The sequence below is a fragment of the Schistocerca nitens genome, chromosome 1 (assembly GCF_023898315.1).
Source record: "Schistocerca nitens isolate TAMUIC-IGC-003100 chromosome 1, iqSchNite1.1, whole genome shotgun sequence".
Taxonomy (NCBI): Eukaryota; Metazoa; Arthropoda; class Insecta; order Orthoptera; family Acrididae; genus Schistocerca; species Schistocerca nitens.
Window position 1 is genome coordinate 569,511,873 of NC_064614.1, and position 12,213 is coordinate 569,524,085.

General features: G+C 37.0%; 1 protein-coding gene across 2 annotated transcripts in view; it reads left to right on the plus strand.

The window, feature by feature from the left end:
* The window catches only part of LOC126254853 (nonsense-mediated mRNA decay factor SMG9), a 127,621-nt gene extending 115,904 nt beyond the window's left edge, over positions 1–11,717 (plus strand). For both annotated transcript variants that reach the window (XM_049955345.1, XM_049955344.1), the window contains one exon: positions 11,502–11,717. In XM_049955345.1, the coding sequence (XP_049811302.1) occupies positions 11,502–11,580 (79 nt within the window). In that variant the 3' untranslated portion in view covers positions 11,581–11,717. The remainder of the gene's footprint in view (positions 1–11,501) is intronic.
* The last annotated feature ends 496 nt before the right edge of the window (positions 11,718–12,213 follow it).

Below are 12,213 nucleotides of genomic sequence, written 5' to 3' on the forward strand. Positions count from 1 at the left end.
AATCCCGGGAGCGGAAAGACTTACCTTAGGGGGAAAAAAGGACGGGTATACACTCGCACACACACACATATCCATCCACACATATACAGACACAAGCAGACATATTTAAAGACCGGATGGAGAGATTTGGGAAAATTTCGAAAAAACGGCGTGTAAATGTATTAAAAAGAGTGGTTTTGTGGTGGCAGATTATGAAAATGAGGCTAAAAATTGTCTGGCGAAGAAATAATGACGTTAAAACCTGTGGGAAGCGGCTAAAAATTATCAGTGATGTGGAAAGAACGGAAATGGAAATAAAGCGAAAGTTATCAGAACTAGACGAAAAGGTTGTTTAATAGGTGAAATGAACTGTTTGTGGACTGGAATGGTGGATTTTATAGCAGTGGTAGTGTTGAAAGCGGAAAAAAATTTTTGGTTATGGATTGGAAGTGGGTGACGTATTATTGAGTCTATATAGGCGGGATAAAATTGTATAGTAGATTACGGTAAAAAGGAGAAGGTGAATACAAAGTGAAACTACTGGCACAAACAAAAAGAGAAAATAAGATGACAGAAAAGATTTCGAAATGCAACAGTGACAATAACAAACGTAATTGTTGGGTTCAAATTAATTGGTCTTTAAATATGTCTGCTTGTGTCTGTATATGTGTGGATGAATATGTGTGTGTGTGTGTGTGCGAGTGTATACCCGTCCTTTTTTCCCCCTAAGGTAAGTCTTTCCGCTCCCGGGATTGGAATGACTCCTTACCCTCTCCCTTAAAACCCACATCCTTTCGTCTTTCCCTCTCCTTCCCTCTTTCCTGATGAGGCAACAGTTTGTTGCGAAAGCTTGAATTTTGTGTGTATGTTTGTGTTTGTTTGTGTGTATCGACGTGCCAGCACTTTCGTTTGGTAAGTCACATCATCTTTGTTTTTAGATATATTTTTCCCACGTGGAATGTTTCCCTCTATTAATTTAGTATGAAGTATGGTAGTGTTGTAGCACAGCGATTACTGCATGTTTTTTAATGCAACTGCTGTGGTATTGCTTCACATCAGCATTCTGCAAAAACAGGTGCTGAAACTGATGAAAAAACAGGTGCTGAAACTGATGAACAAAAATCTAAATGACAAGATTGGTCTTTGCGGTGGGCAGAGACATGTAAGGGGAAATGCTGATGTTATCGACACTGAGTGCTACCAACAGAAACTGCAACATTTAACTTCAGCATGCAATTCTGACACAACTGCTAGTTTGGTGGCGTTTGCAGAACTGATAAAACAGGGAAGTCGAGACCATTGTTAGCATTGTGATTATCGTCAGTTATGAGCATGCATCGTTTTCCTTTCAGTTCTTGCTCTAAGAGGGATAAGCAGACTTAAATATACAACTCTAAAACTGGCAGTATATGTACACTGTGCAGCCAATGTTTTTTTTGGCTGGTACGTTGATATTTTTTCCATTGATATATCAATGATTTTTTTAATATATGTATCGTGGGCTGATTACGATTTTTTTTAAACATCAATATATTGTATTCCCAATATTTATAAAAATATCAACAGTCCTAACATATTTCACACACAGAACTAACCAAATCCTACTGGATCCTTTCGCACAAGACACGATTCAGCATCACATATACAGTTATTATAATCACAGAGATTCTTACATTAGAAAAGTTTCACACAACATTATGTCAAGGCAAATTTTTGAAGGCTATGATTCATCATTGCTACCATAATATGTGTCATAAATGTAACAAAGGGATGCATGGTCGTATTGTAACATAACGTTTAACGTGTGAACTTGTCATGCACAAGGTCGTAGGTTTGAAACTCGTGAAAGCTAGCGAAATTGTATCATTTCTGAATCTAATCAAAAGGCTTTCATTATTACGTTATTCAGTTAATCCATTTTAATACAAGTTTTTAATTTCTACTACTTTGCTGCACCATTTTGATTATGCTAATTTTTTGTTCACCATCTTTTTGTCTTCCTATCATTATTGTTTTGCTTGGAATCTGCCAGTATTGTGTACAATCTACAACCAAGTACAAAACAGAACTGCTCATCGTCTGGTAAAGCAACAGTTCATTTAGCCAGTGTAAGGATAGTTTCAGGTAGCCAGTGAATGATAATGAGAAATTACAGTTTCTTTTTCAGTGCTAAAACTGAAATTTTTCTGTCTTGAGTTTGCTTGTAGAGTTTAGCTTTAATCACTGTGAACAAAGAGATCATGATTTTAGTTCTGCCACAGATTGTTGACCACTGTTTTCTCAGATACATTGCAAATCATGAGGTTGTGGTTAGGTTAGGACACGAGTTAAAATTCAGGGCTACAATATGCTTTGTTTGCCGCAGTTTAGTCATCGGTCACATAACTCATTTCTGTATTACCTCATGGTGGCTGCTTCCAACGTTGCTCCGCGTTACACATTAACAGCATTTGTGAAGTGACCTGCCATGTTTCTGTGACATTCGTGACTGAGCAGTAGCCAGCAGCCGATATGGCAACACTGTTGCATCAAGTGACAGACGTCAACTATCAAGTAATTTTAATCAGGCTATATTGTTGAGTCAGTGATAAAATTTTATTGAACCATGGTAGTCTCTACAATACTTTAAATAGCAGGGTATTCGAACCTGACAGAAAAACAATAATGAAGACTTCATCCATCGGAAACCTACTTTCTGTACTCCACTTTGAGATAAAAAAAAGAGGCAGTTGCATCTGAAATGCAGATATAAAATTCTCATTAGATGTAAAGAGCATATTTGAATTAACTGAAGTACATTCAGATAATATTGTTAAATTATCTTAAAAGGGTAACCAACAATATACATAGAAAAATACTGTATGATTGTAAATACAAAGCCCTTGGAAATATTAGTAGAGGAAGACTACAAAAAAGATATAGAGACCAATTTTGACTTAACAAGACTAATACTTGATGAAGATAATAATAAAATGCTGCTGATAAGCCGGAAATTATTCTGGCAGAAAGTCCTAATTTACACACAGATCAAAATAGGTGGCACAGTAATCAGTCCTTAACAGGAGGGAGGGAGGAGTGTGGTTCTTGATCATGTATTTGAGGCCCTTTGCCATCTTTACTTTTGACGTCCTTGCTGGTCTTCTTCATCTAGCCCTTATGGGGTCTTTGTCTAGATCTCTTTTTAAAAATATTTTATTGCAAGTGTACGTTAGTGTTGTATGGGGAGCCATTCTCTTCATGTGAACATACTACTGTAATAATTTTGCTTGAAGAATCTTCTGCAGGTTTTCATTCCAGTCCTATCTGTTCTATGATGTATTTAATCTTTATTTGTATGTAAGAATGGAGGTACTTCATTTCACGTGGCCTAATACATAACATAATTTGGAAACTTTTTGTATTCTTTTGTCTATATCTCAGCATATGATATTATATGAAGAGAGGATCGTACCTAAGAACTGAAAGTTGGCCACAGTGTCTGTCTCTTCATTTCTATAAATGAAAAGCATGATATTATCTGTATTCTACAGGATTAATTTATTTAGTTAATCCAGCTTTCAGCTTACAAGACCATCATCAAACCTATGGTGGTGTTAGTAAAAAAATTATAAAAAAGCACCCTGTACCACTTTTATCAAGGGTGAAATGCAATTAAACAGTTCAGTAATCTTAGTACACTGCCAGTTTGCGTATTCCATTTATTGGTGCAGCCAAGTATTCTGAACAATTACAAGCTGTTGTTGCATGACAGTAAACAGGTGAGTAGTAGTCTGGATTAAATATTAAGTCATTAAAGAATAGACTCACATGGGTAAGATGGAATATCACACAGGTTACTGAAGATCAGTAAACCATATACTGATGCTTTACTCTGCACCTGAGTTATTTGTATTACAGGCACCACTTTACAAAAAGAGAGAAAGAGATAGTGGAAACAATTACAAACATTTTTCCTTGCAATCTGTGTTTTCAAAGGTTTATTTATGCACACTGCATTGTGTTACTACTCTTCCATGTAGACTCACAGTTTGATATTAGGGAAGGAGCATCTGGAAGTGAAGTTTATTCTTTGGCATGTCAGGCTCTTCAAAAGCTAAACTATAACTTGTAGAGAACAATAAATATATTCTTTGGATTGACATAACCCTTTGATAGTGTGGACCGTGTTATGTCAGAGTATTATACAGCTTGAGAAATAGGTCACTAATGATTCCACGTATTTCAATAAAATGAGAAGCAGAAGCTTATCCCACTATGCTTACATGCAAGACACAATTTTGAATCTGACTGAAAATCTGTGGGGTTCTGGTGTTTGTTCACTGCCTGCTGTGATATAAGTGGGCTACCACAAAAAAGCCTAGCTGATTCTCAAAATGCATTTGCTGATGACCCAAATATGTAAACAATAGAGCAAATTGCTCAATGAGTAATATCATGTGCCTTACTGAAAACAGATTGTTGCTTGACTGTAGCAAACCATAATGCATGCAGTTTCTAATGCTCAAAAAAATGACTTCTCCAGTCATTCTTAGGATTCCTATCAGTCACTTATCACTTCTAACAGTAGTTGGTAATTAAAAGAATGCTAAATGTACTTTAGAGTCCATGTTCAACCCCGCATAACTAGCAGGATAAGGGGAGGAAGACGACAGCATACTGCCTCCAGTAGGATCATGCACTGTGGTGTTCAGTCTGATGTTCATGTTGCCAGAAAGCTTTTTGTGATGGAGTCCTTGCATAAAAATTTCCTGGTTCACTTGCTATATCAAATTCAGATAAAATTACAAGCTTTTGGTGATATCCACCATCAGTTTTAGTCCCTGATGAAGATGATGGTGGATATCATTGAAAGCTTGGAATTATATCTGATTCTCATGCAGCAAGTGAACTGGAAAAATTTTTGTACAGTCCTTGTGTTGATGATGGCTTTACTTTTTCTATAGAATCACGTAAAAATTGTATAATTGCTCTTTAATTCTTAGGTAGATAAAAAAGCTTTCTTGGGCATATCATATTCAGGATATTGTTCTGTGTGTGCTGTTGTGTTTAATACAATATTAACTTCCAATGCTGTTACTCCTGAACAGTAAAGATTCTCTGCTTTCCTTCTTCCACTCTGTTATATCCTACGGTTTCATATTTTTGAACAACTTCGGGCCCTTACAAACATACATTTAAGCCACAAAAGAGACAAGGACAGGAGAGGCGGACATAGAGGGGGTGAAGGAGAAGTATGCAATACATGTGTCAAACACAAAGCAAGTTAAGCCACAAGGAAAAGGTTAGTATTGAATGAAATTAATATAAATCTCGTTGCTACAGAAAGTGTTATAGCTGAATTTTGATTGTTTTCTCGCCAGCTTTTACATTGTGTTCTTGGACTTTTGATTGGGTATAGGATTTGGTATACAACTGGTAATTAATTGGTTCACTAATAAAAATTTGATTTACTCCTAACTAAACAATTGTTATTCAGTGATGCCTATTATTAAATGATGTTAAATAGTAATATCTTTTATATGGTACAATCTTTGATGGTTAGTCCATATGGAAGTTGTAACTAACTAATTAGTTAAGGGACAGTGTTTGAAACTGTCATTTGGTAACACTGCTCTGGTGCAGTCAAATGATACTTTGTTTATAAAATTTGCATTATGTGGAAGTGGTTATACTGAATTTATGATTTTTATTAATGCCTTCTGATGCCAATAATTACCAAACCACAAATCACTCAGAGAACTTCTTTGTACCAGAGAGGTCTCCTCTCTCAGATGTTGAACATGGTGCTACTGACCTTCACTGTGTTGTTAGTGGTTCATAATGTTTCTTTGTTCCATGTGCAATTTAGTTCATGCATGCCCAGTTTTGTGGGCCTCAAGTCTGATGTCATTTACTCTTGTTCAGAGTCAAGCAATTGTAAAGTTTCATAAAACCAGTGATGTCACACTTCATGCCCTTTGCAAACCCAGGCATGTCTGCACTGTCCATTAGCTGGTAGTGGTAATTGGTCAAACTTCTGCACCTTACAGGCCCCAGGTCATTTGCATGGCCATGTAAGGACTAATTAGATAGTTACTGTCATGTTCCATGGATCATTTTGCACAATAAATCATCATGATGTGGAATGAGTCATTTTACATTCGTATTGCAAATTAATTTGTACATCTATTTGTGCTCTGAACATCACCATATAATTATCCCCCCCCCCCCCCCTGCAAATCCCCCAAATGAAAACAGGATATGCAGATTGAGTTAGCAATTCCTACACATTACATTTACACATTACAAAACAGAAGTTCTTCTGCAGAATAGAAGGAGTTGTCAAGGAGAAACTGTTTCAATTTATTTTCAAATTTTATGTTGCTGTCTGTTAGACATTTTATATCACTGGGTAAGGGGTCAAAAATTTTTGTTGCAGTGTTGTGCACCACTTTCTGTGCTAAAGACAACCTTAATGTTGAGAAATGAATGTCATTTTTTCTTCTAGTATTGTAATTATGTACCTTATTGTTCCTGTTGAACTGTAGTGGATTATTTACAACAAACTTCATGAGGGAATAAATATACTGTGAAGCAGTAGTCAGAATGTTAAACTTCTTAAACTGATGTCAACAAAATGATTGCAGGAGAACAGAACATATTGTTCTCGCAGCATGTTTTTGGGCAATGAAGACCTTCTTTCTTAAAGATGAGTTACCCCAGAACATTATTCCATATGACATTACTGAATGAAGATAAGCAACTGATTTCTCTCTCCCCAAAATTTGCTATGATTCTAAGTGCAAATGTGGCTGAACTAAGTTGTTTTAGGAGTTCCAAAATGTGTTTTCTCCAATTTAAATTCTCATCAATATGGAAACCTAAGAATTTTGAAGTTTCCACACAAGGTATTATTTCATCACCATGTGCTACACTTATCACTGGTACAGTACCCCAACAGGTGCAGAACTGAACATGTGTCTTTGTGTGAAATTCAGGGTGAGACTATTGGCAGAAAACCAGTCAATGATACTTTTGAGAACTTTGTTCACCATTTGTTCCACTCCTATATATATACTGGGAGTGATTACAATACTAGTGTCATCTGCAAAAAGAACTAATTCTGCTTGTTGTACATTAGATGGTAGATCATTTACATACATTGTATGAGAAATAGTAGTAGAGCTAAGATTGAGCCTCGGGGAATCCCATACGCGATTTCTCCCTAGTCAGAATTATGTCCCTGGATTCTGTTGATTGAATTACTACTAAGTATAACTTTCTGCATTCTTTTGGTTAGATATAGCATGATCCATTGGTTGGCTATACCATCAATCCCATAAAACTTCAATTTATCTAGGATTATACTACGTTTCACACAATCAAATGCCTTGGATAGGTCACAGAAAATACCTGCCGGTGCTATTTTGTTATTTAATGCTTGTAATATCTGGTGTGTGAACATGTAAATGGCATTCTTAGTAGAGCAACCCTTCTGAGACCCAAACTGTGATTTGCTGAGGATATTATTGTTGCCAAGGTAAGATACTATTCTAGAATACATCACCTTCTCAAAAATTTGGGAAAATGTCAGCCGTGAAATAGGTCAGTTGTTACTGACATCTCTCTTATCACCTTTCTTAAAGACGGGTTTAACAATGGCATATTTTAGTCTCTCTGGAAAAATGCCTTGCATTAGCGATGCATTACATATTTCGGACAATACCAGACTTATTATATGGGAACAAATCTTTAATACTCTATTGGAAACACCATCAAAACCAGAAGAGCTTTTATTATTGAGAGAATGTATGACCCTCTTGATTTCAGAAGTAGAAGTTGGTGGTACATACGTATGATGTAATTTTGTGAGGGTTACTTCTTTAACATATAGCTGTGATCTTTCTCCTGAACTGTTGGTCCATATGCTTTCTACTATGTTTGAGAAATGATTATTACATACATTTTCTACCCGTGACTTGTAATTTACAACCCTTCCACATCCTGCTGAAGGAACTAGCCTAGCATCACTTTGTAAGCTCTCTCCTCCTATGGTAAAATTTCTTCTTATTGTTGTTTTTCTTTAGCTTTTGTGTGCAAGTTTCTTTCTAAGGTGCATAAAACTAAATTTGGAGGAGGCACTTCATGTCCAACTCTAATTAACAACAGGTAGTATGATTCTATTGCTTTTGTGTGTAATGTTGCTCAGCTTAAATATTATTAATAGGTGTACACTACAGAAATTAGCTTCATAAATCAAAGTACCTCTAATATTAGTTTAAAATATGAAGTCCCTCTACTGAAAACAATCGCATTTGACAATTACTCATGTAAAACAGTTACAAGATTATAAACTGCAAAATGCAAAAATATTAGCTGTAGATGTTCTTTTAATGTTCACAACTCATAAAATTTGACGTTGTAAAGAAAATCTGACTCTATGTTATACAATGAAGCACCAAAAAAACTGGTACAGGTATGCGTATTCAAATACAGAGATATGTAAACAGGTAGAATACAGTGCTGCAGTCAGGAATGCTTATATAAGACAACAAATGTCTGGCACAATTGTTAGATCGGTTACTGGTGCTACAATTGCAAGGTATCAAGATTCAAGTGAATTTGAACGTGGTGCATAGTGGGCGCACAAGCGATGCGACACAGCATCTCCGAGGTAGTGATCAAGTGAGGATTTTCCCATACAACCATTCGACCATTTCATTACTGTACTGTGAATATCAGGAATCCAGTAAAACATCAAATCTCTGGCATCGCTGTGGCCGGAGGAAGATCCTGCAAGAAAGGGACCAATGATGACTGAAGAGAACCATTCAGTGTGACAGAAGTGCAACTCTTCCACAAATTGCTGCAGATTTCAGTGCTGGGCCATCAGTCAACAAGTGTCAGTGTGTGAGCCATTCAATGAAATGTCATCAGTATGGGCTTTTAGAGCTGAACGCCCACTCATGTACCCTTGATGACTGCATGACACAAAGTTTTATACCTCGCCTGCGCTCGTCAACACCGACTTTGAACTGTTTATGACTCTAAACATGTTGTCTGGTCAGACAAGTCTCATTTCAAATCGTATGAAGCAGACAAATGTGTGCGGGAGTGGAGACAACTTCATGCATCCATGGGCCTTGTGTATCAGCAGGGGACTGTTTAACCTGGTAGCTGGTGGAGGCTCTGTAATGGTGTGGGGTGTGTGCAGTTGAAGCATATGGGACCCCTGACACGTCTAGATACGATTCTGACAGACGACATGTAAGTAAGCATCCTGTCTGGTCACCGGCATCCATTCATGTCCATTGTGCATTCTGACAGACTTGGGCAATTCCAGCAGGACAATGTGTCACCCCACACATCCAGAATTGCTACAGAGTGGCTCCAGGAACACTCCCCTGAGTTTAAACACTTCCACTGGCCGCTAAACTCCTCAGACATGAAAATTATTGAGCTATCTGGGATACCTTGCAGTGTGCCATTCAGAAGGGATCTCCACCTCCTTGTACTCTTACAGATTTATGGGCAGCCCTGCAGGATTCGTGGTGTCAGTTCCCTCCAGCACTACTTCAGACATTGGTCGTGTCCATACAAAGTCGTGTTGCGGCACTTCTGCATACTTGTGGGGGCCCTACATGATATTAGGCAGGTGTACCATTTTGTTTGGCTCTTCAATGTATTGTGGTAAGAATAATGCCTGCTTAATGAATCTATGCACTGTGTAACTACTGCTGGTTAAAGTTATTTTGTTTGCAGCTTGTTAATCTGTGTTTAATTAACACAAACTTTACTGAAAAATTCAATGTTTTTGATATAATTGTCTATCCATCAAAAAGTTCAAAACTAACATTTTCAGGAAATGTACCTAAGTTCTCACTGCACTAGCATGCATCTTACAACCTCCTGAATCCACCAACAGAGTGTGTGTTTCAGTGCTCCATCCACACTTCATGCACGCATTCAGTCGTCCAGTATTTCGACAATACTGCGCCCTTACTCAAAGATCTACAGTCTGATCTAGAACTACAGTTTCACTAGAATAAATGGTACTTTACTGTACAATTAAACATTCTGTGTTGAGACACTACTCTTGGAGGAACCAAAGAAATTGTACTGCAAGGAATTCTATCGTCTGTCATGGTCTTCAACATTTACACAGATGATCATCCAAGATTCAATACATGCAAGAGTTTCATATATGCGTTGACATATGATTTTGAAGAAGCAGAATAGGAGGCGGAAAGAGCTCTGAAAATCTTTTTTGGTTACTATAATGAGAACCAACTGAAGGCACTTCGACAGATAACGCACTTGGTGGCAGTACTATCTTAATACCAAATATAAGGTGACAGCCTGAAACATCTTCATCTGGAAACTTGTTGGTAGTAGTTGGGATGTTCAATGCCAGACGGTCTGCATTTCTGCTGTGGCACTGTTTCTTGGCTGGTGAATTTGCCTGCCCATTATGGTTTTAATCCACCTACATGAAAGAAGTAGACATAGCTCATAATGAAGTTTCAAAGCTAATTACTAGATGCTTGAAACCAACTCTTGTTGACAAATTGTACAGTATGGCAGGCAATGCTCCTCCTAACATACCCCGAGTCGTAGCCCCAAATGCCAAAAGGAAAAAAGTCAAAGAATGTTAGTTTCAACCCTTGCATGGACATACTCAATCAAGACCTAGGTTGAAGTCTAAGAAGAGATTTTTACAGTCAGTATCTGCACTAAATACATCATCCAAGAAACTCAGAGAAAAAGTATTGGCAGCCAAAGTAAGTCATCTCCAACCAGTAGTAAATCCAGCAGAATGATTGCCAGCTAGACGCAACTTGCACTGGACCACACGGAGATCACTGGACAGGTTATGAGCAGCTGCTGGCAAATCTAAGGACAACCCAGTGAAACAGGATACTTGCAAGAGCCACTGTGTGGAAGTTTGGAGAAGCAGAGACAATGAAACATCAGTGTTTATGTTGCCTTTATTTTTGCAGTGAGGAGAAGTTTTTCAAGGCACAAGAAAATGCTGTACCAGCTGCTCATTTCTGGGTAAAGACTTTTTGATTTCAGTTTTGTATGTGTGCATATGTATAAATTCTTTCTTTCTCCTTACCCAAAATTGTAAATTTACAGAATCCTATGTGTATGCTCCTTGTCTCAAGTAAATAAGTACTCAAATATCCTAATATTTTCTTAGAGAGCAGATTTACACTTAAATGTTTTAAAAGAGTATCAGTAAGGATAGTACGTTCTCTTGCAATATGATTTAATTTGGAGAAACTGCAGAAAACTTACAGTGTGTTGATAGACAGTTGTTTAAATTTTTCTCCTCCTGAATACATGTCCAGTGTCTCAATGACTGCTTGCATGCTTTATCATAGTGAGATGCTATCAGTAAGATATTCAACACACAAAACATTTTGTGCTACCTTTGTTTAGCTGTGTCATTGCAAAATTTTGTCAAAAATCTGTGTTACAACTTACTTTAAAAGTAACTGTCATACAACAGCTGAAATTTACTTTCCTTTCTTTTGTAGGTTCCAGTATGCATCAAGGATGTGGGATGTAATAAAAAAGAATTCATTCTTTCTGGAATATTACAGGCTCTTGCCATGAAATTCTTGATATAATTTTATTGAAGTTTGGACATGTATATACTTGGCAGTATCTGTATTTCAGGAAGAATTTATGTGACTTATGTTACTTGCTGAGCAGGTCATATTAACAGATCATTAAATAATTTTTTACCAGTATGACAGCACTATTTGTGCTATTTGTTTTCAGTTTTGCTGTACGTAAATAGCTATTATTAACCTAACTATCAGCATGTACCTGGTTTCGTGTGAGTAGAGTTAAGGGTTACTGTTAAAGAAGAGTATTTTTGGTTGTTATTAAACAAAAGAGTTATTTTTGTTTCATCACAGTCACTCTTTTACATTTTTGCTACAAGCTTTTACACTCTATTATAGCCTGTGCAGGATACAGTGGCCGATGCACAGTGACCAATTTTTGTACAAAGCACTGCCCAAGTTCATTCATTTATTCAGAAGGGGAGGCTGACAAGTGTTTTCCAACTTTCGCCCATTCAGTGATGACAGAATCAAGGCACATGCCCTGAAATTTTTCTCAAACAATTTTACAGCAACTATTCGATAAAAAAAAATCAATTTTGCTTTACTAATTGCTTTATATGTCAGTTTCATGATGATGTGCCCATTTTGTTAATGATCATAGTTATTGTGATACTTA